We start from the raw sequence: 23,193 nt of genomic DNA on the forward strand, positions 1-23,193 counted from the left end.
CTTGCCCATTTTGTGTTGACAAGTGACAAGTTAATTTCCCCCTGATTAAGTTGTCCATCTGCCTTTCTGTCTGTCTGTCTAGCTGCCATTTGTAATTGTCTTTGTTTATAAATATGTGATGTTGGGATAATTTAAAGAATAGATGGTACCTAGAAAACCCTCCACGGTCTTGACCATAAAGCTTTCACTTGAACAAATAAAGAACTAAACAACCAAGTTACTGACCCTTATCCACTTGACATCAGTACAACTTAACTCAAAAACAAACTTTTGAGGGTTTTTAAAGGTCACATAGTATTGTTGTATTTTGTATTATTCATAATCTAAAATAATAAGATGTTTTATGCCAAAAATCATCGATGAACTGACCTGCTTGTTATGTTGGAGTTCAGCAGAAGTTACTGTGGATGCATCTGGGACCGTAATAGGAGAGGTGAGGAGTTCAGTCAGGCTGGCTTTGGGGTCATGTGGGGTGAGCTTGTACTGCCCCCCCTCTCGTCTCAAGTCAAGGCCAAAAATGTCTGACAGGAGCTCGGTCTCGCTGGTGTGGACTCTTAGAGCAGGCAAATCATCCTCCAGTGTGTTACAGTCAGAACAGGCTATTTTGTCCTGGTCTTCCACTGCACCTTTCACCAGCTGAGTGGGATCGGGCATAGTGGCCACAAGTTCCGACACCTGGATCAATAGACAATTTACAGACTCCAGAAGACATACACGGATTAGCAAAAAAAAATTAAAATAAAAGGATTATGGGACTAAAGAACTTAACATTGAGCCTGTTTAAGAATTTATCATAACCATGAATAAATATAGATTTTTAAAAATCAGCTGATTGATTTTAAATGAAGTAAGCATCAAATTTGGACTTGAGAAACATTTTGGAAAAAATAAAGTTAATGGCTTGTATTTTATCATTTCTTTCTTTTGCTACAACCAAAATTCATTTTGGTTCATTTGTAATTACCAGTAAAAATATAAAATAACATGTTGGTTTGAAATTTAGCCTTTTAAATCACAATTACATTTGAAAACTACAAAGTAGCGAGCAGTGGTTAACACAGTGGCTAATTCTCCACTTTCTCTTATTCTTTTTCCATGACTCCTGCTTCATTTTATTGCTAATTATGTTAGAAAAATATTTTACACAAAACTTTTGTTCTCCTTTGTAAAGTGTTGATTTGCCACAACAGTAACCTTGATGGTCTTGGCCCCCTGTACTTGGTCATTTGTGGAGGCGACGGAGAAAATCCTGTAAAATCCTCGAACAACACTGAAGGCCACATGGAGTATTCCCAGCAGCACCGACCAGTAGAAGGACACCAGGGTGGTCATCATGTCTTTCACTGTGATGTTCTTTTTATTATTTATCTTCTTTTTCAGATTCTTCATTGAAAGTGCCTGAAAGAGATAAAATGATTGGCTGAAATATCCTCTTTACTAAACTTAACATCTCTCTGCTTAGTGGGAAGTAGTTATAGTTAGATGTGACCTAAGCATTTGATCTATAGCTTAAAAGGCAGCCCTCCATTCTCACAGGGCAGCACACATCAGTCCTGTAGGTGGTAGTACAGCACCTATAATCTGAATGTAGACTGCTATTGCATGGTTAAAATAACAGAAAGACCAGTGATATTAGCTATGGTTGGTAACTATATTACCTGTTCACAAAACAGTCAACCACAAGAACTTAAAACAAAACTGCTTAATGTGAAGTTCTGTGTTAAAATTGCATGCTACACCCAGAACCTTCTTGTTGTGATGGGAGAGTGCAATATCACACACAGACAGATTGTTTGATATAATTAAAAATGTGGTTGGTTTGCCAGCATGAGTTCCAAAATGACTGCAATAGCAGAGATGATAGAAGCACATTTTTAAAATTTTCCAGTAATAATAATAATTGTAGGAAATTGTATGTACATGTCAGGTGTACATGTTAAATTTTTTTTTAAAAAGTGTTGCATATCATAAACAATACCACCCAGGCTCAATAAACTAAGGTACAATCATATATCAGCCAAGTCTTTTCTGTGCAATCCAATTGGGAAATGTTAAAAGATTTCTGAAATTCCATTTTAGCGAAGTAGTTATAGTAGACTAACATATGTGCATAAAGATTCTCATTCAGCTGCTGACTGCTGGAAAACAATACAACATGTTTCATCTTTCATCCGAGAGGCTTCTATAGTTTTGACAAGCTTGTTGCAAGATAAGACAATTGATACTCCTAATGGAGCAAAGGGGTGAAAAGCTGTTGTAATGAAATCAAGGACCATGGAAATGACTTAATCTCTGTTCCCTCTGCCTAAAAAGAAAACCACAGATGTGTTTAAACTACTGGGGATTCGAACTTGTCAAACCGCAGATTCAAAAGTAGGAGCACGGATGAGGAACAGTGGACCAGCTCTACTCCACACTGGTTTACGGAAGTCTTCGCAACAACATGAGATGTATGGGCATGACTTGGTCTGTTATGTATAGGGTGTTCCAGGAGTTTGGAGCAACATGTTAGATTTTCAAAGGGCATTTCTGTGCTGTAGGACTTTCAGTTTAGCTTAAAACAGCAGATCACACTTAGTGAGAAAAAGCAGGCTTCCAAGTCAAAAAAAACTATTCTTGCCCAAATGGAGAACATTAATTATTTCAGGTCCTTTTCCACAAGATACTTGGCTGAGACACTGACAGCTTGATTAGTGCTGAACGGTCTAATATGAGCAGAGGCAATGCTAATGAGTAAAAGAAGATGGGATTTAGATTTTAAGAAGCCCTTATAATGAAATGCCTTTTTTCTCTTGTCTATTTAAAACTCTGATGGACTTTAATTGATTATATAATCTACTGAGAAAGAACTGTAAGAACAATTTGTCCTTAATTGCAATAAACCAAATAAATGTCTTTTAAATCTCTTTACCTTGCATGAGGATATTTTAATTATGAGAGACATTTTACAATTAACGTTACAAGTGTAAATACCATCACAATTAATACTGGTGCAGCAAAACATAATCCTGTAGTTTCTTTTTTAAACTTGGTGGTCTCACCTTGAGAAGCAGTATGATGTTGCACTGAAGTGCTAACAGGGCCGTTTGTACTGTGGTGACAGACAGAAAGACCATTTCGGTGTTCTCCTTGCCAGGCTTGTCCTGCTCATTCTCCTCTTTGGCTGCCAAACGCTCCCCAGCATCCGACATCTGAGCTGCCAGCTGCATCTCAAAAATGGTGTCCTCGCAGAAGTTCACAAAAAGCTCCATCTTCTCCTTCTCACCACCCTCATTAACAACATCAAAGATGAACTGACGCTTGGACTCTTTGACCTGGGAAAATTGCATGAACACAAATAGTTTCCTATGAATCTTGAATAGGTTGGTAAAATAACTTATGCTGGAATACCTGAGGTTTCTCCCACTGTGTACGACTGGACTCGCTGATCTCAAAGTACACCCTCTCAATGCGCTTTGCACTGCCCATTATTTCTATCCGGCCCAGGTATGGTTGGAAATAGTTGAGGACGCTGTCTGCAAGCTCAAGGAAGGATTGGAGCCGGGTGTCATGAGGCATGTGCTCCGACAAGTTGGTCAACAGAACTGCCACATTAAAGCCGATGTCCTTGAGAAAAAAGCCCAGGTTATGAAGTTTTAATGAAGCTTCCATTCACCAGCAGTTCATAGAGCAACTCAACTCTGTAAACAGCTGCGATGGATGAAACTCCTACAGATGTACCCAATGTATGGGTAAAAAGTTGCACAAAGCAGGTTCAGAAACAGAAACATCCCTTTCAACATGTAAGTCCCAGCCTCAGCTCCACAGACACCTCCACCAAATTCACATTCCATTTCTTCTTCTACTCAGATGCCTTCAGGCTTATGTCTACTGTGCTTATACAGTTGTGTTGATAAGGTTTTAGCATAGCTCATTTAACCTCGTATTCTGTCCTGTTCTAATTAAATATTCTACTCTGCAGCTGGTGCTACAAGCCTACTTCAGAACAGAAACACAACATTGCTCTCACCTTTGCTGGCTCATGAAAGCGATCAACAAATTCTTTGTAGTCCAAAACCTCATTCTCATCGGTCTCAGCACAGGAGAGCAAAAAGTCTGTCTCAGACTGGCTGTAATGTTTGTGGCTCTCCATTGCCTTATAAAAGTCCCTCTTGGAGATGACACCTGTCAACACATTGGTGAAATTTCTGAGCCATTGAGTATGTGGAGCTTTACACATTGAGAGATGATGAAATAAAGCTTGCCTTTTCCATCAGGGTCGTATTCCTTGAAAGTGTCTGAAGAGGTCAGGTCTTTGAGTTTGAGGAACATGTCAAAAAATTTGAGGATCATTGCCACATTGTTGGAGGATTCCACTAGCATGTCCACCATTTGTTTCCCGATTGTTCCATTAACAACATTACCTGTCAAAACAAACAGAACCTTGTTCAGAACACAACATGCATTTTAACCATCCAGAAGATTCACCCAATAAAGACTGTAAATGCACAAAGCTCAAATGGAGACAGACAGACAGACGGACAGACAGACAGGCAGGCAGGCAGGCAGGCAGACAGACAGACAGATACCCTCTAGCATGGAGAGCAGCATGACCACCATTCCTTTCTGCAGGTCCATTAGCTCCTTCAAGAGCTCGATCTGGCTGGAGTCCTAGGGTGAAAGAACAGATCGTGAACTCGTGTCTTCAGAGACTTCCCTCTACCTTTCAAGTTTATTTTTTTCTGTTTGACATTCTCTTCTTGTGCAATGACCACCCGTGACCTAAAAAACATGCTTGGAATCATCCTTCCAATTTCTGTGTGTGTGAAAATTCACCGTACCTCACATGAAATATGTCTTTATTTGGGTTCCAGGAATGGTCACAGTGTCTAAAATAGTTGCCCAGGCTTTTGTATCTAAGTTACGGTGACACATCACACCTCTGCTAATGCCTTTCATCTGTTCAGTCCCACTTCTTTCAAATGCATATTTTGCTCATCCAAAGTCAACCGAATCATCTTCATATGCATGAAGTGCATCAAAATACTCTGACAGTCACAAGTTGAGTCTCCTTGAGCACTTCAGTTTGAAATAAACACACAGAAGCACCATTTCCACTTAGAGCTCTTCTGTTCTATTAAATAAAACAAAAATTCAAAGCTTGGTACCAGGAGGTACCGCAGAGAGCTTTCTCAATGTCAATATTAAATATATCTTAAATAGATTATTATTAGCATTATATTACATTATTATATTTATATCTGAAGAACTATATTACTTAAACTTTCAAGGCCCAGATTTACACACCCGCAGAGAAACAATTTACACATCTATCATCGCAAGGGAACCAGACTCATCTTGACAAAACTAATCTGTCTTACATAAAAAGGTTTAGCAGATCCTAAAACTACTGACGGGACGGCACGGTGGTGTGGTGGTTAGCACTATTGCCTCACAGCAAGAAGGCCCCCGGGTACTCCGGCTTCCTCCCAGTCCAAAGACATGCATGATTGGGGATTAGGCCAATTGGAAACTCTAAAAATTGCCCGTGAGTGTGAGAGAGAATGGTTGTTTGTCTATATGTGTTAGCCTTGCGATTGACTGCGTCCAGTCCAGGGTGTACCCTGCCTCCGCCCATTGAGCTGGGATAGGCTCCAGTCCCCCCGCGACCCTCAGTGGAGGAACAAGCGGTAGAAAGTGGGTGAGTGAGTAAAACTACTGACCAAGTTGCTGGACAGGACCAATTTTTACCAAATAAAAATCTCTCAATTAGACAAAATCACAACATGCTACACAGTAACTTAAACCCACCTGGGACAGTTTCATCTGCATGTGAGCAAAGGCATGTAAAAACCCCACCACAGCATCCCAAAGTCGACTGTGGGCCAAACTCTGCTGGTTACCAGTACAGGGACCCTGTGACATTTACAGGAACAAATATAATACAGTAAATCTTTCTTGAATTACGAATTCAAGTAAAAACGGGGGAAAAGACCTTTTGACTTGGGTTTACACAAAGAACTTCTCATACCTGGATGTACTCTGTGAGCGTATTGAAAACCTGCTTTGCCACGTTTATTGCCTTTGAAAAGTTCTTCTGGCCCTGCTCATCAATGACATCTTTTCCAGAATAATACCAGTAGAAATCACTGATTGACTCCTGTGTAAAGGTCAAAGGAAGAGAGCATATCGGTTTAACGGCATATTTGTAATACGTTTGGTAACATATCATTTTGATTAATCAGACAATGTACAGTTGAAATCATTTAGTAGTATCCACAGACCCACGCTTGTAATTGTATTGTCATTTGTGGTAGTTACAATCTGCCTTTTTTGTGCACAACACTAACAGTATGAGTAACTGCTGCACCAATAAACAACACATTTAAACCCACCCCAGTGAGATGTCATTTCCGTTCTTTATGTTCCACAAACAAAGGGGCCTTCTGATGAGCTGAAACATTTAAAATCCCAAAATAAACTTAAACCTTCTACTACTTCACTACCAGCAGTTATTCAGAAACAATGGTAGTTTTTGGATCGAAGGTAACAAACAAGGGCTCCAGTTACACTCAGGCCTTCTGGAATAGTGTCAATGCCTTCAGCACTCCTTGTCACTCCTCCGTGCCTGCAGCCTTGGCCATGTGTTAACCAGGACCTCTTCCAGGCTTTTAACAACGATCATGCTAAAACTGACTGGCTTTGTGCCTGAAGAATGGGAAGCCATTATAAAAATGCATCAAGGCCCTCTTGCAGCTGTGTCTACCTGAATATATTCATCTTTAGCAGGTGCCAATTTCTTTTTTATTCCTAATGTATTCCACGTAGCATCCTGTTATTGGAGTCAATCCATGATTCCCAATTGAAACCAGTATCTGCCACCAGGGTCATTGATGCTGAGGAAGTGGGGGGTTGTTGTATCTTGTGGGTATGGCCATGAGAAAAGGTCATCTTAGACCTGGATATAATGTGAAACCACACCAGGTTCCCTCACAAACCTGGTGGGTTCTCATGAGGTACCCGTGCATCTGAAGATTACTGGCTGCATTGGCAGAGCTTCAAGCTGGTGATTTTCAAAGCCTGCATTTCATCTACCATCAAGTATAAAGGCATTGAAACACTAAGCCAGATTCAATTTAACCAGTTACTATGGCTCTTAACTCCTGTTGAGATTATTACCTAAACATTTTTAGACTCCAATTAAAATTTTCCAGAGGAAACTTTTGGATTCCGTAGGCACGGTACTACCAGTGGATCACGGTATCGGTGGTCACTCCTTGTTACACGGTGCTGTTCACTGCCTGGCTCACCTCTTTCTAAGTCAATGTCAAATCTTCACCAGAAAGCAACTGCTGTACCTCCTTAGCACTGTCTACAGGTAAAAAACTGTTATTTTACCAAGGATAGAACCGATAACATTACCACACAGGAGATGCTATTAAACCCTGAACACAGTCACCTGTGTAATTTTTTCCCCCAAATCCATCATGAGAATTACACTCATTGCTATATAATTCAACTACCATAATTTCCGGACTATAAGCAGCTACTTTTTTCCTACACTTTAAACATTGCGGCTTATTCTACGGTGCGGCTTATTTATGTTTTTTTTTTGTGGCGCACTATCACAACTATTGTGAATCAGTCATTTTTACTGACCCTCATCAACATGGAAAATACTAGAAGAAAAGAATATGATGCAGCTTTTAAGTTAAAAGCGATCACTCTGGCAGTCGAAGAAGGAAATTGAGCCGCCGCGCGGAATCTTGGCATACATTACAGTAATCAATGGCGAGAAGGTGGAGACATCCGCCTGAAAAACTGATCCAAAGCAAAAAGACGACAAAAGCTTTTAGACATAAACATCGCAGGTGGCCCGAGCTTGAAAACATTCTGGAAGACTGGGTCAACACACAGAGAGCAAGCGGCCGCGGTGTTTCCGCTGTAAAAATCAGACAGAAGGCAAAAGCAATTGCCACCGCGATGAAAATAGAAGATTTTAGAGGTGGGCCATCGGGGAGTTTTAGATTGTTCATTGTTTGAGTAAAAAAGCATAAACAACGTAATTTGTGTGTAGCTGATACAAACATATCCCGTATTTAAAGGTAGCTGCATTACAGACACCGTTAGGGGAAAAAATAGCATTTACCGGTACAATATATTTATGTTGCTAAGCGGATTAAATTAAAAGAAAAGTTAAAAAATCCTGATGTGATGAAAATTGGATTTAAGGTCTCTGTATAAACATACAAGTGAAAAGAGTGGCTGTTGTTTCTTACCTGTCTGTTTGTCACTCGTCAGTGACTCGTCTCTTACGGTAATAAAAACATATACCGGTACTGAATGTTTTCAATCTAATTTTTCATATTACTACGTGGGATACCTGCGGCTTAAAATCCGATGCGGCTTGTATAAATACAAAATTGATTTTCTTTATAAAATTAGATTATGCGGCTTTTAATCAGGTGCGCTCTGTAGTCCAGAAATTACGGTACTAACAACAGAATTGAGCAAAAGAAACTGACCTGTACTCTGAGGAGGTAATCAACAGTTGAGATTATGATGTTGACTGTAGTGTTGTTTCCTGTTTGTGTCCTCAAATAGTTCTGAAAGTCTGGAGACAAAAGATAATGGAAAGATCACAATCTGGAGGGTGTACAATGTGCAATATTTAAGAATTTAGATAAATGAAAAGATTTAGAGAGTAAAAAATTGTTAAAAAAAGAAAAATTATAGTGATTGAATTAAAATGTAAAAAAACAAAAAAAAACATTTGATATGTTTGTTGAACTTCAAACTGAAACAAAAGTCATAAAATATTTCTTCCTTTAGATTTAGGATGGATATGACATTTCATGAACATCGATGGAGAAGAGAAAGTACTCTGGAGAAGAATTTGGTAACTTTTAAGCTGTAATTTAACTGACATAAACAGAAAGATCTTGTCTCGTCTAGTCTCTCCTTCTTAGCCTCTTTATCCCTTTTGGGGTCACGGGGAGGGTACCCAATGGGCAAAGAGAGGTCCACCCCTGGGTTAGTTGCCAGTTCATCGCAGGGCCCTGTATGAGCATTTGTGGGCTTGGTACTTTGCTCACATCAACAGCCACCTTCCCCTACTACCCGAACACCTTGTTTTGTCTGTAATGGAGCTCAAACTGAGCACCCTCTGCTTCTCAGCCCAGTTCCCACTGAGATACCACTGCCCACTACTAAACAGAAAGGTGTCAAATTTAATTACATATGCAAAACACATATATAAATCTTATCTGAATGTCTGGGTCACAATAATGCTTGGTTGAATTTTTATGTTGTTTGTTTTCAGTAATTTCCAAAGAGTGGTTCAGTATACTGAAGGAAGAGCCATCTAGTAAACACTTACCGGAGTTGTGTCCTTCACAGAGCAGCTGCAGGAAGCGGAAAAGGTCACAGGTGAACTCATCATCCTGCATAACCTTCTCACCTAGTGCAAGAAAAGAAACATACATTTGCTGTTGAACACACAACCATACAAGCGTCAAGAGACACTTTAAACTAGCCATAAAGAAGGTCAGAGAATAATATAGTGAGAACCCTAAGAAACAGTGTTAAAACAAGAGCAAAGAACATGTAAATATACATTTTGGTGAAAATAAAATTATACAAATCATGATTTGTTGTAACTGAAGGAGGACACAGGTTGTTTTTTTTGCAAGCTCATCAATGTGAATTTAAATAGATTTAAATGTTATATTATTAAATATTTGCACAATAAGACTAAAAATATAATTTGGTACTATTTTGATAACTTTGCTTTCTTTTTTTGCATTTTCTGAGGCCCCAAACGCTACCTGGTGGCCGAAAAAGGCTTCCCCATTTTAAAGACAACTTTGCTACAGAAGTGAGTTAGTCATATTCATAAAACCTCACAAACTTTGAAATAGAAACCTTTTAATCTAGATATAGTCAAGGAACCATTCACACAATTTTGCCTTTTACAATTACTGGTTAAAAATGTATGAAAAAAATGAAAGCTCTGACTATTGATACATTTTTAGATTTATTTTTTGTCATTTGTTGAGAGAAAAATTATCAATGTTGGCCATGTTTAAACAATAAAATGTGTAAATCAAGCTGTGAATGGCATTCATGATATAGAAAAGTTTGAAAGAATTAAGTTTGATGTTTGATTGCTCTGCTGAAAAGCTCTTTGGCTCAGAACTTAAGAAAAACCTTCTTTTAAAACAGATGTTAAAGCTATTATTATACAATTTCAAATATTCCATGAAATATTTGAATTTCTCCAGTCCAGTTGACCCTCTGCTAGACCTCAGTAAATCAATTAGTCTTAATATTTTATTAACAATTAGATGCTCTTTTTGCAGTTTAAAAAGAGTCTAAAGCAGTTGAGAGTAACTTAAATTTCACAAAGCAATCTATCTAATACTGAACATTTGACCAAAACAGTTATGCACATGTGTTTCTAATTTTCAGTAAAACCCTCCCATTGTAGTACAGCAAACATTTATTTAAAGCAATGAAGAGCTGGTACTGTCATTGTAAACACATAAAAATGCAAAAGTGTTAAAGGGAAAATAAAAATATATATTAAAATATTCAAATTCAAGAAGCAATTTGTGGTAAAATACTTCAAAAGGATATAGTGGAAATTTAATCTTAACAGCATGCATTTACTGATATTTACCTGATCCTTCCTCAGTCACCATTCCAAGTCCCTCAGCTTTGTTCTGCCTCTCAAATGCATTGAGATCCAAAACACTGAAACAAAGACAAAGTCAGTCACTTTTCTCCAGCTCTTTTATCCAAGCCAATAACCTTGGCCATGCAGTAGCAAGGCATTATTTTACATTTAGCTCTGTTGCATTATAGCACTTTTCAGCATCTCTGATACTACAATGAAAAAATACACACCAAAACTCTTTTCTCCACAGGAATAAATTTCTGTGCTGCTATAACAACTCACATAACATCTCTCTTCTATTGGAGTAACCTTTTAATCATGTGACTTAAGATGTTTTCAAAGTTTTGTCACTGAATGTGTTTGGTGAAGCCCCTTCAGATGGTCGAGAATGTGGCAGCGCATCTGGTCTTCAACCAACTGAAGCGGGTTCACACGACCCCACTGCTAATAGAGCTTCACTGGGTGCCTGTAGCTGGCTGTATTTAGTTAGTGTCACTTATGCTGAGCTACAGAGAATGAGCTGGATTTGTCCTTCTACAGAAAACTAGCTCTTAAGCTCAACCCTCTCTTCCTCCAAAAAGCTCTTGAAGACACTGCTCTTCCAAGGGCGCATGCTCTCCTAACAGCACTCATCTATCTCCTCCTATCTCTACTCACTTCTACTCATTCTCTCCTCTTTATATCCCTCTCTCTCCATAGCTCTGCACTGGTAGTTAGTAGTAGCACTTGTACCAGCTTATTTAGGACTGTCAGGTAGTATTGAGACATTGTGTCTCTCACTCTAAGTCACTTTGGACAAAAGTGTCTGCTAAATGTCTAAAATGTAAAATGTAACTAACTTCACTCAGGGGTAACAGTACATCTCTGACTGATTAAAGCTGAAGAAGCAACTATTTATGACCAATGCCAACTTCTACATGTTTTTGCATAACCTGGTATGCTTCTTATGACAGCAAATGCATCATAACGCCAAGTGCTTCTTGCCAAACAAGAAGCACCCTATCACCTGCTGCAGAAAAACCCCAGATCTACGTGTTATGGGCTGTGGTGGCTCAGTCTGTTGGGAACTAGGCTGAAATGTGGAGGATTCTTGTTCGAGCCCCAGTGCAGACAAAACATGGAAGGTGTTCTGGTAGTAGGGGAATGTGCCAGGACACATTTAGCCCGTTGCCCATTACCTTTGAGCAAGGTAATGAACCCACAAATATCACCAGTTGTACCCATGGGCCCTGCGACTGGTGACTCATCCAGGGGTGGACCCTGCCTTCACCCTCCCCGTGCCCCCCGAAAGAAATAAACAGTTAAGAAGAGTTTTTGTTATGTACAAAATTGTCCAATGTACTGTTCACTTGCTTATTTTAATGTGCAAGGAATATTCATATCTAAATGAACTAAGGCCATTTAAAAGCAGAGACCATCTTTCTGACAAGTACACAGCAAAGACAGTGCTTGTGGGGGGTTGCAAACAACACCATGCGTCCCTTCAGTATGGAAAAGCCCTGTGTGAAATCTGCAGACGCTCATTTACGGTAATTACCTGCATGACTGCATCAGTCCTGCCAGACTCTGAAAGAAGCCGACATCCTTCTTGTCTTTAAGATAATCCAACATTTTCTGTCAGTTAGGTGGAGAAACACCATAAAAAGTCAATAAAAACATCAAAGCATGACAAAGCTTCAGATACTAGGTATTTTTCTCCCTATTAACAAGTATACACAAAACGCACATATTACATCAAATATACATGTTTACATGCATGAGATGGCTCATCACCTGAAGAGCAGTACCGTATCTCACAAAAGTGAGTACACGCCTGAACTTTCCAAGATAAATTTGCATATGTTATAAATATATTTGTTATATTTCATGGGACATCACTATAGAAAATAAACATTGATATAATTTAAAGTAGTTAGTGCACAGCTTGCATAGCAGTATAGCTTTAATGTGCTCTGAAAGTAACTCATTTATGATTCACCAAGGTCAACCAAAGAAAAAAAAATCCCTCCGATTAGCTTCATATACAGAGGTTGGCTTCAAATAATGAAATATTTGTTATCAGCATTGCTGCAGAGGCTACAGAAATGAGAGGTCCGCCTGTCAGTGCTCAGATCATGCTAGGCATGCTACATTAATTCAGTCTGCATCAGGCCACCATACCAGACGGAAGCCTTTTCTGAAGCTGTTGCACAGGAAAAACCTGCACAGTTTGCTGAAGACAAGCAGGCCAAAGAAGATAGATTACTAAAACCATGTTTTCTGGTTGAATGAGACCTTGTTTGGCTAAGATGGTGCGCATAGCAACAACGAGGTGAGGACCACTAAGACAACTGTTTGTCACCTACAGTCAAGCATGGTGGCCTACAGCCCTGCATGAGGGCTTCCTTCCTTTGGAAACATGGTGATGTCCCCCAACACAGCCTTGCTGAGATAAAGTTGATTGACTGGGGAAGGCTGTCGGCTGTATCGAGACCTAAACCCAGTTGAGCATGTGTGGGGCATCCTCAATCGGAAGGTGAAGAACCACAAGAGGTCCAACATTTAACAGCACTGTCATAATGAAGGAGTCAATTCTGGTCAATTAAATCCCCAAGAGGGTTAATGCAGTGCTAATACTAATGGTTGTCACACTTATTTATGTTGCCAGCTGTTTAGACGTTAATAGGTGCGTGCTGTTATTTTTAGAGAGTTAATCTATGTATTAGGTAAATGCAATGTTAATGGGAGAGTGTGGAATAATAGAATCTAGTGGCCATGCATTGTAAAACCTGTTGGACAGTTGAGTTTCCTCCATTGAGAATTGCGATTCCCAGCTTTAATGTGGAGGCTACCATCCGACCCATTTCACCTAACAGAAGAACTCAACATAAGCCATCTGTCAGAAATTATACATTAAATCAAAGGTAAAAAAAGAAGTGACAGATTCTTTCATGTAATGAGTTTCCCTAACATACTTCTGTGGATTCAATATTTACTCATTTAAGAAAATTCATCAACACAGAACTGAATGTAGGATTGAAATTGTAATATTAATTAAGAATCTGCAGTGTTAAGTTTACATTTTTTTTAAAAACTTTTTTGGTGCGTACCGTACAACTCACATCTAAACCATGTGTTGGGTGTGAGTTCCTACCTTTGCTCGCACTGATGGTTTGAAGAACCATCTCTGCAGCTCCACGGTTATGAAGACGAGCTTGCTGATACAACAGTTTCTGCTTCTCCATTTCCTTCTCCTTTTCATGTCAAACAATATCACAAGTTGCACGTTATTATAGCCAAGACCATAAAAACAAACTATGAAAATGCACATAAACCTTAAACTGATGACCTACTTCAAAGCTCTTTACTTCTTCTCCATCCTCATCCTCTTCATCATGGCAACTCTAGTGATTCAAAAGAATGTAGCTTGAGATAAAGTGCAATAATTATTGGAAATCAATTAACCACAATTATCACTACTGCCATCAAAAGCTAGCACAGTACAGTAAAAGTGCTGATATTACCTTGGCCATGATGTCAGCGTAGGCCATATAGAGATTATCCTCATCCAGTTTACTGTAACAAATGTTGCAATACTCTGTGATCAACAAAGCACTAGATTTTAGATGATATTAGACGATAGATGATTATGAGGGATCTTGAAGAATCAGTTTTATCCAATGGTTATCACAAATCAAGCAATATTGTCTATCACCCTGTAGTGAACTGTAAGGAAGGTGCCGAGGGTGCTGTAGCATCCCCCGTTGACAGAAGATGGCACTGTCTCACTGCCTGTGCACATTTTTATCGGCACACATTTAATCTCCTTTAATTTTACTTACACTCTGCACCAACAAAGTACAAAGCACATTAATAATGCTATGTTAATGAAATAAGATCAACAAATATGTGTTGAGGCTGGCTGCACACCTAAAATAACTATCAACAGGGTGTGTACCTGACGTATTAACTGATTGTTCACCTGGTCACAATCAAATAAATACGTTGAAATCCATTAAAGCATTGCTTTATCATAGAAATAGGGAGACCATAAATTGCGTGGAATATGCCTCCAGTGGTACCATGGCTCACCATTTCTCCGTGAGGGCTGTTCTGCTAAACAGATGAATTAACTGATGCAGTGGATCAAGGTGTTTCACCAACTCTTCTTCTTCAGTTGACTCCTGTTTACCTGGTTTCTGAAAAATAAAAAAATAAAAAGATAAAATACGATATAGGACTTCAGGGTGGAAGTAACATAACTGACAAAGCAGAACCAGATGATGATTTTAAAAATAGATTTATAGCAACTGTGCTGTGTACTAACAGGTGGTGCTTTGCACCCCTAATGTCCTTACTAAATTATTTTCTATGCCCCCCATGCATGAAGCCATGTGCCCACTCATCTTAGCTACTATGGCTGACAGGAGCTCTAGGGCAGATTGTTGGCGGGAAGTTGGATGGGATTGCACCCATCTGTGGGTCCTTTGGGATCAGGATTGTCCTTCGATCTACCATCCAGGGTGGGTCCCATCAGTTAGCACCTGGGTCATTTGTGTTGCCAGAGGGGGTCGCGGAGGCCAGTCAGCTTCTTTGTCCAGATGATGTGGATGACCTCGTGTTCTCCATCTCTTTGTTCTTAAAACCTTTTCTTGGCTGCCACTGTTATGGCAATTGTTTCTTGAGGGTTGCAAGCATTTAGGCATGGACAACTTATCTAGGTAACATTGTCATCATACCTTTCAGCAGCTGGAGGTGAGGGGCCTAGGGTCTCCTTGACAGCCATAAAAGCCATAAAGGTACCTTTATCTACTTGCTATAGCATGCTAACTCACATCTGGAGAGGATGATCGGCACTGGAAACGCCACCACCTTCTATTTCTTTCTAGTGCATTCAACACCAACCAGCCACATGATGCTGGGGTCATCAATCACCTCCTGGATTACTGCCTGATTTTGTTCTAACTGGATTTAAGTCTGGAGTGGTAGAGTAGTACAGGAACTCCACAGGGAAACATACTTTGGCCTATCATTCTCACTTTTATGCACTTCTGACTTTCAGAGCAGGATTTGTGATAACGCTGCAGTGGTGTGATAACGCTGCAGTGGTGTGATCACTGCGATCACAGACCAGGAGGTGAAAGGGATGAGTGGGAATTTAGACCCTTAAAAGTGTACAGCACTCGGCACCAGTGTATTTTTGGTCTGCTTGGAGACATTCGGAGCTGTAGTTGTTAAAAATCAAATAAACAACCTGATTTAAAGGGTGTCCTAGTATTGAGATGCAAAGAAAAATCTTCCTGAAGTTGACAGGATGGTACTGATTAAGCTGCCATCAGGGACAACCCTAACCTCCTTTTCTACAGCCAGGTAATTTTCAACTAATTACATATTAAGTGTCCCTCTCTTGAAAACTAGTTCTATAATGTATTATGTATGCATAAATGGTGCCCTTTTGTTTTCTTACAGGTTGTTTACTTTATTTGAGTGATTCATTTTTATCCTTTTAGAAAATTAATCAATAAAAGAAGTTATTAATTCTTTAATAAACTCACAGCAAGATCATCTATGAGCTTATCTTCAAAGTAGGGTTCCTCTGCCTCAATCCATGACTTCTCATAGCCTTGCAGGAACAAGTTGACAGCACGGTGCCTATTTCGAACATAAACGCCACACAAATTCATTCCACTGGTGAAAAGCAGCCTTAATTGTAATTGATCCTGAGAGACTAAGCAAGTGAGCTCAGAAACTATTGATGGTATCACAGTGCTCTGCATTCTAAACATCACAGAATAGAAACTGTTTGGCACTATGAAAACACCAAAAAGCACAACATAACAATGTGACATACAATGGGAATACAAAAGCAGTACAATAATACAATAATAATTACCAGTACAATTATTTTGACTATCCAATCAAATCACTAATGATTATATAATATACACTGTGTAGATTTACCTAGGCAGATTGTAGAGTGGTGCCATCCTAAAACAGGCAACCACAGCTCTCTTCCGTTGTTTGGACAGCAGTTTGTGCCAGACAGCCTTCTTACTGCGCTGAGGATGTTCAACCTAAACAAACCGAAATAGGAAAATAAAATCACTCAAATTATCGTAATTAAATAGGTAGTTTATGAGTGGATCAATCAAAAAATAAATAATAAAAGTACTTCATATTATATGTGGTAGAAGTGGACCATGTACTGACTACAGCAATAGCATTTTGATCCAGAAAAGGCAAAGAAGATTTTTGTTCAATTTTAAATACCATGGAAAACATCAAAACATTGCTGTGAGATGGTAATTTTATGAGTGTCTTACACAAATGCTATGAAGGAAAAGTATTTCATGTAGTAGCCTACCTTATACTAATTTATCAGTTAAACCATGAAGTTCTGGTAGATTTTTGTTCATATTTAAAATGGGAGTAAAGCCACTTTTGAGCCCTAATAAACAATGGTGAATGCTGATTTGATCAGACAAAGGAGAGGCAAATCACTTGAGTGCAGTTTTCAGACCACACAACGCTTTAAAATTGAAACTCTGCACCTAATAAGTCTGTTCTTATCATCACAGATTGTCCTTTAGCCAGAACAGATAAGAAAGTCCCCTCTTATGAGCCTGGTTCTGCTCAAGGCTTTTCTCTGTTAAAAGGGGGTGTCTTCGCCACAGTTGTTTGTTGGGGGTCGGGCCCTGGGTTTTTGTAAATCGCCCAGAGAGTCTAATTGCAACAGGGACAATATAAATAAAGATGAATTGAATTGACTCATTTTGGCTGCACACATGACCAAAGTGTGTTGACTTTGACTTTTAACCACACACCATCACAAAGAAAATGTTTACAATGATGAATAATGATTAAATAGTCAATACACAGCCACATTCACATACCTGATCCAAGTGAAAGAGCACATTAGCAATGTGGAGGACTCTCCCCACAATCTTCTCTGGATTTGAGTTGTCAAAATGGTATGGGAGATTTCTGTACAAAGCTATTTGCCAATGAATAGCTGGGTCCTCCATCTGTGCAAAACAAACAAAAAACAGAGGACATACATTAATATGAATCATAGTAATGCAAAGCAATATCCAGCGATGGGGCAACAGATAAGCAATAAAGTTAGTTGACCAGCTTGGAGAGATGCACGCATGGTTTAAACAGTTAGGTGATAGTGCAGCTTCCCTGTGTCTTTTAATATTATAATTTGTCTTCTAAAGTGGGCCAGTATGAAACGCCACAAAAGCAGTCCCATTTCGACCCTGGACAACAGTGCGCGTCAGGTTCATGTTGGTAAACACAGCTATCAAAGGGTTAGCACATGCCTGAATGTCAGTAATAAAAAGAATAGTTCAGGGAGATTTGAACCACTGTGCCATGTCTGCTGATATCTGCTCCTTTTTTTAAAGTCATCTTTGAGGTTTATGAACAGAAAATGCATGGTTACCTTTCCTTGCAGGTGAAGGATGTTTCTGATAATCTCCTCAACTTCCTCCTCTGAATCTTTCTGTTGACAGTTGAAATGTATCATGTGTTGTGGGAAAAATGTGACAATGTTCTTGCAATATGAAAATCATTTTGAAAGCAATAGAAAGTCAAAATGGTTGCACAATTCATACTTAATAACATTAAGGATTTTCTTTTAGTTATAAAAGGTCATATCTTGTACCTCAGAGAAACGGTTCTTAGCGAGCGTGACAAGATGTTGTTCTCCAGGAGCACATGTGTTCATTCCGACAGGCAGCAGGCGTTTCAGAGTAGCAACAATAAGACTCGTTTGTTTTGAATATTTGTCTGTCTTCTTTTTCATTTTTTTCCTTTCCTGGTCTGAAATGATTCCCTAAGGTGGGAAAACACAAGAAATTGGAAAACAAGCCAAAAAGTGTTCTCTGAACTCTATCTATCCATCCATCCATCCTTCCTTTATTTCTTTACCTTTGATATCTTACACTTGCTGTCCATGATCAGAAAAGACATGTTGTTGATCTCATTCTGGACCACAAAGTTCTGCTCTTCTCTCTTGAAGTTCTGCAGACAGCAATGTAAAACTGAACCAGCATCTGATCGCAAATGATTTCTCCATAAATTGACTGTTGAGATTCTCACTAATTTGAACGATGAAGATGGAGACGTGCCAAACTTCATTTGAGTTTTAAAGACTGTTTTTATCTGTACATTTGGCTGGGAAATGATGAAACGTGGGCAAAAATCAAAAAGTGGGAATTGGAGGCTTTTACAGCCAGTGGCTGTGCAGTACATGTAGAGAAAGATGGAAGTCTGAATCTGGAAGTGTACAGGAAGTGTACATGACCCTCAGCAGAACTGTATTATCAGAACGCTCAATGAGTGGGCTGACAATGTTTCTACCAAAGAAGAAGTCAAAGAAGAGGAGAAAAGGCACATCAGGACTGCCCTCAAAACATGCATGGCCACCCACATTGGGCTTTTAATAAAATACCACAAAGAACAGAAAAGACAAAGAAAAGAAGTAACCATGCCAAAACATCGTCATCTCTTAAGTTGCTGATGTTTTGAAAAACCTCAATAAGATCGTTAACAACTCTGAGACGGGTACAAAAAAAGGACAAAAACACCTGGGCAAAAAGAGGTAATGGTGTTTATACTGTCCAGTGCAGTGAAGAATGCACCTGTACATTGGAGAAACAAAACAGTCACTCGACAGGTGCATAGTTCAACACAGGACTCTTCAGGACAGGAATCAGCTGTTCATCTAACAAGTCTGATGGCAAGCCTTAATGACACCTATTCATGAACCCCCCCCACGATGAGCATTTAGCTATTCCATACTGTCTGAGAAACGTTCATGATCGGTGAGCCTTTAAAAGGGAAGGATGGGATATGTGCACAGTTGATGCCGTAGCATCCTTTCAGGTGTTGTTTGAAACATTCCTCATTCCCCAGTTGCTGCCGATTTGTTGGCTAGCTATGATGTGAATCTCCTGTTGCACCACATCCAAAGAGCACAAAGGTGCTCTATTATATTGAGACCACCAGTTGCTGCCTGAAGTGTTGATAAAAGGCAGGATGGATCCATGTTTTAATGTCGTTTACGCCAAAGTCTAACCCAACTTTTGAATGATCAGACCAGATCAACATCAGGTCAACATTTGCCTGGTCATCAACAGAGCAGGCAAAGTTTTCCAATCTTCTGTTGTCCAGATTTGGTGAGTCTGTGCCAAATGTAGCCTCGCTTTCAGGTTCTAAGATAACAGGAGCAGCATCGTGCTTGTTCTTCTGTTGCTGTAGGCCACCTTCTTTATGGTTTCGATGTGTTGTCTTGAGTGGTTATTTCAGTTACTGTTGCCTTTCTTTCATCTGGAACAAGTCTGCCCTATCTCCTCTGACCTCCCACATCAACAAGGCATTTTCCTCCACACAACTGCTTCACTAGTGCCTCTTTTCAGGACCAGTCTCTGTAAACTCTAGAGAGGTTGTGCGTGAAAATCCCAGTAGATAAGCAGGTTCTGAAATACTCATCCGAGCCTGTCTTCCACATTGAAAGTGACTTAAATCCCCTTTCTTCTCTATTCTGATGCTCCCTGTGAGCTTCAGGAAGTGGTCTTGACCACATCTAAAAGCCTAAATGCATTGAGTTCTGGCCCTGTGATTGGCCGATTATCTAGTAGCGTTATCAAGCAGTTGGACCTAATAAAGTTGCTGATGAGCGTAATTTGTACATTTCCAGTTAAATGATGATGGTCACAAGGTAGAAGCTCTTTAATTAATTTTCAAAAAACAAAATGATAAGAATTTTGACATATTATATTAGTTATTTTTGCACAAATTTATCTGTGCACTTGGATGTGTAAGGTAAGAGACTTATATTGCATGAAGAATTAAACAAATAAAATAATTATGTAGAAGCATGTTTTATTTTCCTTACATGAGATTTTGCCCAGAAGATGAATACTTCAGCCACCATGTGGAACAGCTCCTGGGCATCTGCATTCGCTTCTTTGAGCCATCTGGTCCTGTCAGTGTACAGTATTATAATGTAGATAACTGCACTACTATCAGTTTCAGTGAAAAAAACCCACTGACAATGTACTGCAGAAAAATCAAAGTAGCTTTTACTGAGTTGAATTCCCATGTTTTAAACACGTGGGTAAAATATAAATGCCTGTATAACTGATTTTCTAGCTTTGTTTGGCTGTTAGACCTTACATCTCCCATCTCCCCACAAGCTAAAAATTTCAGCAAGGGACAGTTAACTTTGTTGAATAGTGCATTATGCCGTTCACAAGAAGACAACTACATGTATTTATAAAGTTATACATTTCAGAAAGTTGTGGTATTTATAACATACCTGTTGTAGTCCACAAATCTTATGAGGAGTGGGTAGAAGGCATACAGGTCTCGTACCAATATAGTGAACTGGTCCATGATGAGAAGCTCTGTCTCTGTCATTTCCCCTCGTCCCTCTGCTTTGCTGTTTTCCTCATCCATCAGAACAACAGCTGCTCTCTAAGAACAAAACAACATTGGTTTCTTTTTAATTTAAACTGCAAACTAGTCAATAACTATCATTAACTAAGTCAGTTGTTATGATGTATGTGTTGTGATGTCGACTAATTTTGCCTCAAAATAATTCCAATAATAATTGTACCTGTTCCAGCAACAAGTTAAGATGAAGAGCTAATAGATTTGACCATCTAACACAGTCGACACACTCTGAGGACCTTGAGTTACACCAAAATAAACTTTACAAGACCCATTATACAGTTGGGTAATTCCTTTTGATAATTATAAAATTGTTTGCAATATTGCCTCTACACCTTTTACCACTGCAGAAATAAACAATTATATAATCACGAGACAAAAAAACACGTTGAAGAAATAACAAACCCTGCGATCTAAACCTGAAAACTGTTGTTGCTGCTTTAGTGATTCATCATTCATTTCTGTTAACTGCTGCGTATTGCTACTTGCAACTACAGAGAGCACAACGGCCTATTTCAGCAGCACTTAACCAAGAGGCAGGAATACAACATAGAGAGGTACAGTATGTCATCCATGTACAGAAAAAAGTTACATTTTGTGTCACTGTCCAGAAAAAGAGTGGTACAATTATTTTTTGGTTAGCATCGTTGGTCTTTCTTTAAATTTGATTTGGGTTAATTACTTTCATGCATTAAATACAAGTTACATTTCAAAGAGCCCTGCCTCTAGCCCAATGAGAACTGGATGGATGGATGGATATGCCTCATCCTTCCCTCTGACCCTGTTATTGGATAAGGCAGTAGAAGATGGGTGGATTCATTACAAAGTCTAAAAAATAAAAGCACTCACGTTTTTCAGTTTCTCCATCAGAGGCAAAAAATGGGTTTTGAGTAGCTGGGGTTTAGACTTGCTGATGATTGGCTGAGAGAAGACTGCAACATGCAAAAGAGATAGCATAATGAAACCAACTGTAGAACATTATTTTCCTGCTTAGATTTCTGCTTATATCATGAGGCATTTCTTGCTGGCTTGTGTAAGTTGCTTAACAACAGATTTCTGCTCAGTATACAGTCTCAGGGTACTGGACACGGGGGAGACCCAGAGTTTTCTTTACTTAGCACTAGTTGGGTCTAACCCTGCCGATGACCTTGCTAGGTGTTACCAGCACTTGTCTCCTCTCAACAGGAGTCTCAGATGTTCTGCTGCAGCCACTCACAGCTCTAAGTTGTCCAGTCGACACATGGTTTACTGATGTCTTCACACCTCACAATTTATCTGTCACAATTCTTCTGTCAGCCCCGAGTTTCTTGTGTTCATTCTTCCTGATGTTGCTATAACTTGGGATTGCAGCATCTATCACTGCAGCCCTGTTCTGCTCTTTGTCCAACACCACAAGGTCTGTCTGTTTGTCTGTCTGTATCGTACGGTGCCACAGGATCCTAGCCCCATCATTCTCCACAGTCGTTGAAGGCACATTCTGTTATAACGTCAGGAGTTACATTCCAAACACGTTCATTCCATTCAGCTGCCTTTTCAGGACCTGCCTTACTCCTTTTTATTTGGTATTTGGTTGTTGCTGACTTCCTTGCTGACCCTTCAAGGTTGAGATTTGTCTGTTGGATTTGTGCTCCACATTTGCAATGTTCCCATCCCACTTAGTAAGTAGGTATAGCCAGCCTTTAAAATGATTTAATGGAGAGGATTCAGACCTATGCAGAACTGTGTGTAGCGCTTGATGTTAAATTGTGAGATGAGTTTGAAAGTTGCCACCTAGACTGGTTGTTCACATCACCACCAAATCCTTGATGAGATTGTTTGCTCTGATCCTCAAATTAGCTACAAGACTCAATTCCCCTATGTGATCTAGATCCTCAAAACAGAATCCTTAGTCCTGCTTACCAGCTAGTCTTTTCATCCATGCTCCTTCTTCAATTCCAAGGTTGTTGTAGATAATCTTGAGAATATTTCCCAGAAGAATGTTCATGTGTTCAGAAGTCACAGAAGTGCAGCAGCTGTCGACAGTGTCTAGATTGTTTTCTGGCCCATGTTCCCACCAATGAGACATGTAGCTGCACAACATGGGTAGCACCACCTAC

General features: G+C 39.4%; 1 protein-coding gene across 3 annotated transcripts in view; it reads right to left on the reverse strand.

Moving 5' to 3' along the window:
• Positions 1-23,193, reverse strand: part of ryr2a (ryanodine receptor 2a (cardiac)) — a 94,942-nt gene that overhangs the window by 8,826 nt on the left and 62,923 nt on the right. For all 3 annotated transcript variants that reach the window (XM_029842004.1, XM_029842005.1, XM_029842011.1), the window contains exons 72-99: positions 22,997-23,189; positions 21,947-22,029; positions 20,964-21,121; positions 20,541-20,628; positions 18,572-18,664; positions 18,306-18,476; positions 18,084-18,143; positions 17,530-17,661; positions 16,598-16,710; positions 16,192-16,288; positions 14,729-14,835; positions 14,161-14,212; positions 13,990-14,040; positions 13,791-13,890; positions 13,426-13,505; positions 12,195-12,271; positions 10,661-10,734; positions 9,359-9,439; positions 8,505-8,593; positions 6,011-6,139; positions 5,791-5,895; positions 4,569-4,650; positions 4,245-4,403; positions 4,010-4,164; positions 3,391-3,606; positions 3,042-3,314; positions 1,195-1,398; positions 370-675 (exon numbers count right to left, since the gene is read on the reverse strand). In XM_029842004.1, coding sequence (XP_029697864.1) covers positions 370-675; positions 1,195-1,398; positions 3,042-3,314; positions 3,391-3,606; positions 4,010-4,164; positions 4,245-4,403; positions 4,569-4,650; positions 5,791-5,895; positions 6,011-6,139; positions 8,505-8,593; positions 9,359-9,439; positions 10,661-10,734; positions 12,195-12,271; positions 13,426-13,505; positions 13,791-13,890; positions 13,990-14,040; positions 14,161-14,212; positions 14,729-14,835; positions 16,192-16,288; positions 16,598-16,710; positions 17,530-17,661; positions 18,084-18,143; positions 18,306-18,476; positions 18,572-18,664; positions 20,541-20,628; positions 20,964-21,121; positions 21,947-22,029; positions 22,997-23,189 — 3,528 coding nt within the window. The remainder of the gene's footprint in view (positions 1-369; positions 676-1,194; positions 1,399-3,041; positions 3,315-3,390; positions 3,607-4,009; positions 4,165-4,244; positions 4,404-4,568; positions 4,651-5,790; positions 5,896-6,010; positions 6,140-8,504; positions 8,594-9,358; positions 9,440-10,660; positions 10,735-12,194; positions 12,272-13,425; positions 13,506-13,790; positions 13,891-13,989; positions 14,041-14,160; positions 14,213-14,728; positions 14,836-16,191; positions 16,289-16,597; positions 16,711-17,529; positions 17,662-18,083; positions 18,144-18,305; positions 18,477-18,571; positions 18,665-20,540; positions 20,629-20,963; positions 21,122-21,946; positions 22,030-22,996; positions 23,190-23,193) is intronic.

Source organism: Takifugu rubripes, chromosome 1 (assembly GCF_901000725.2).
Source record: "Takifugu rubripes chromosome 1, fTakRub1.2, whole genome shotgun sequence".
Taxonomy (NCBI): Eukaryota; Metazoa; Chordata; class Actinopteri; order Tetraodontiformes; family Tetraodontidae; genus Takifugu; species Takifugu rubripes.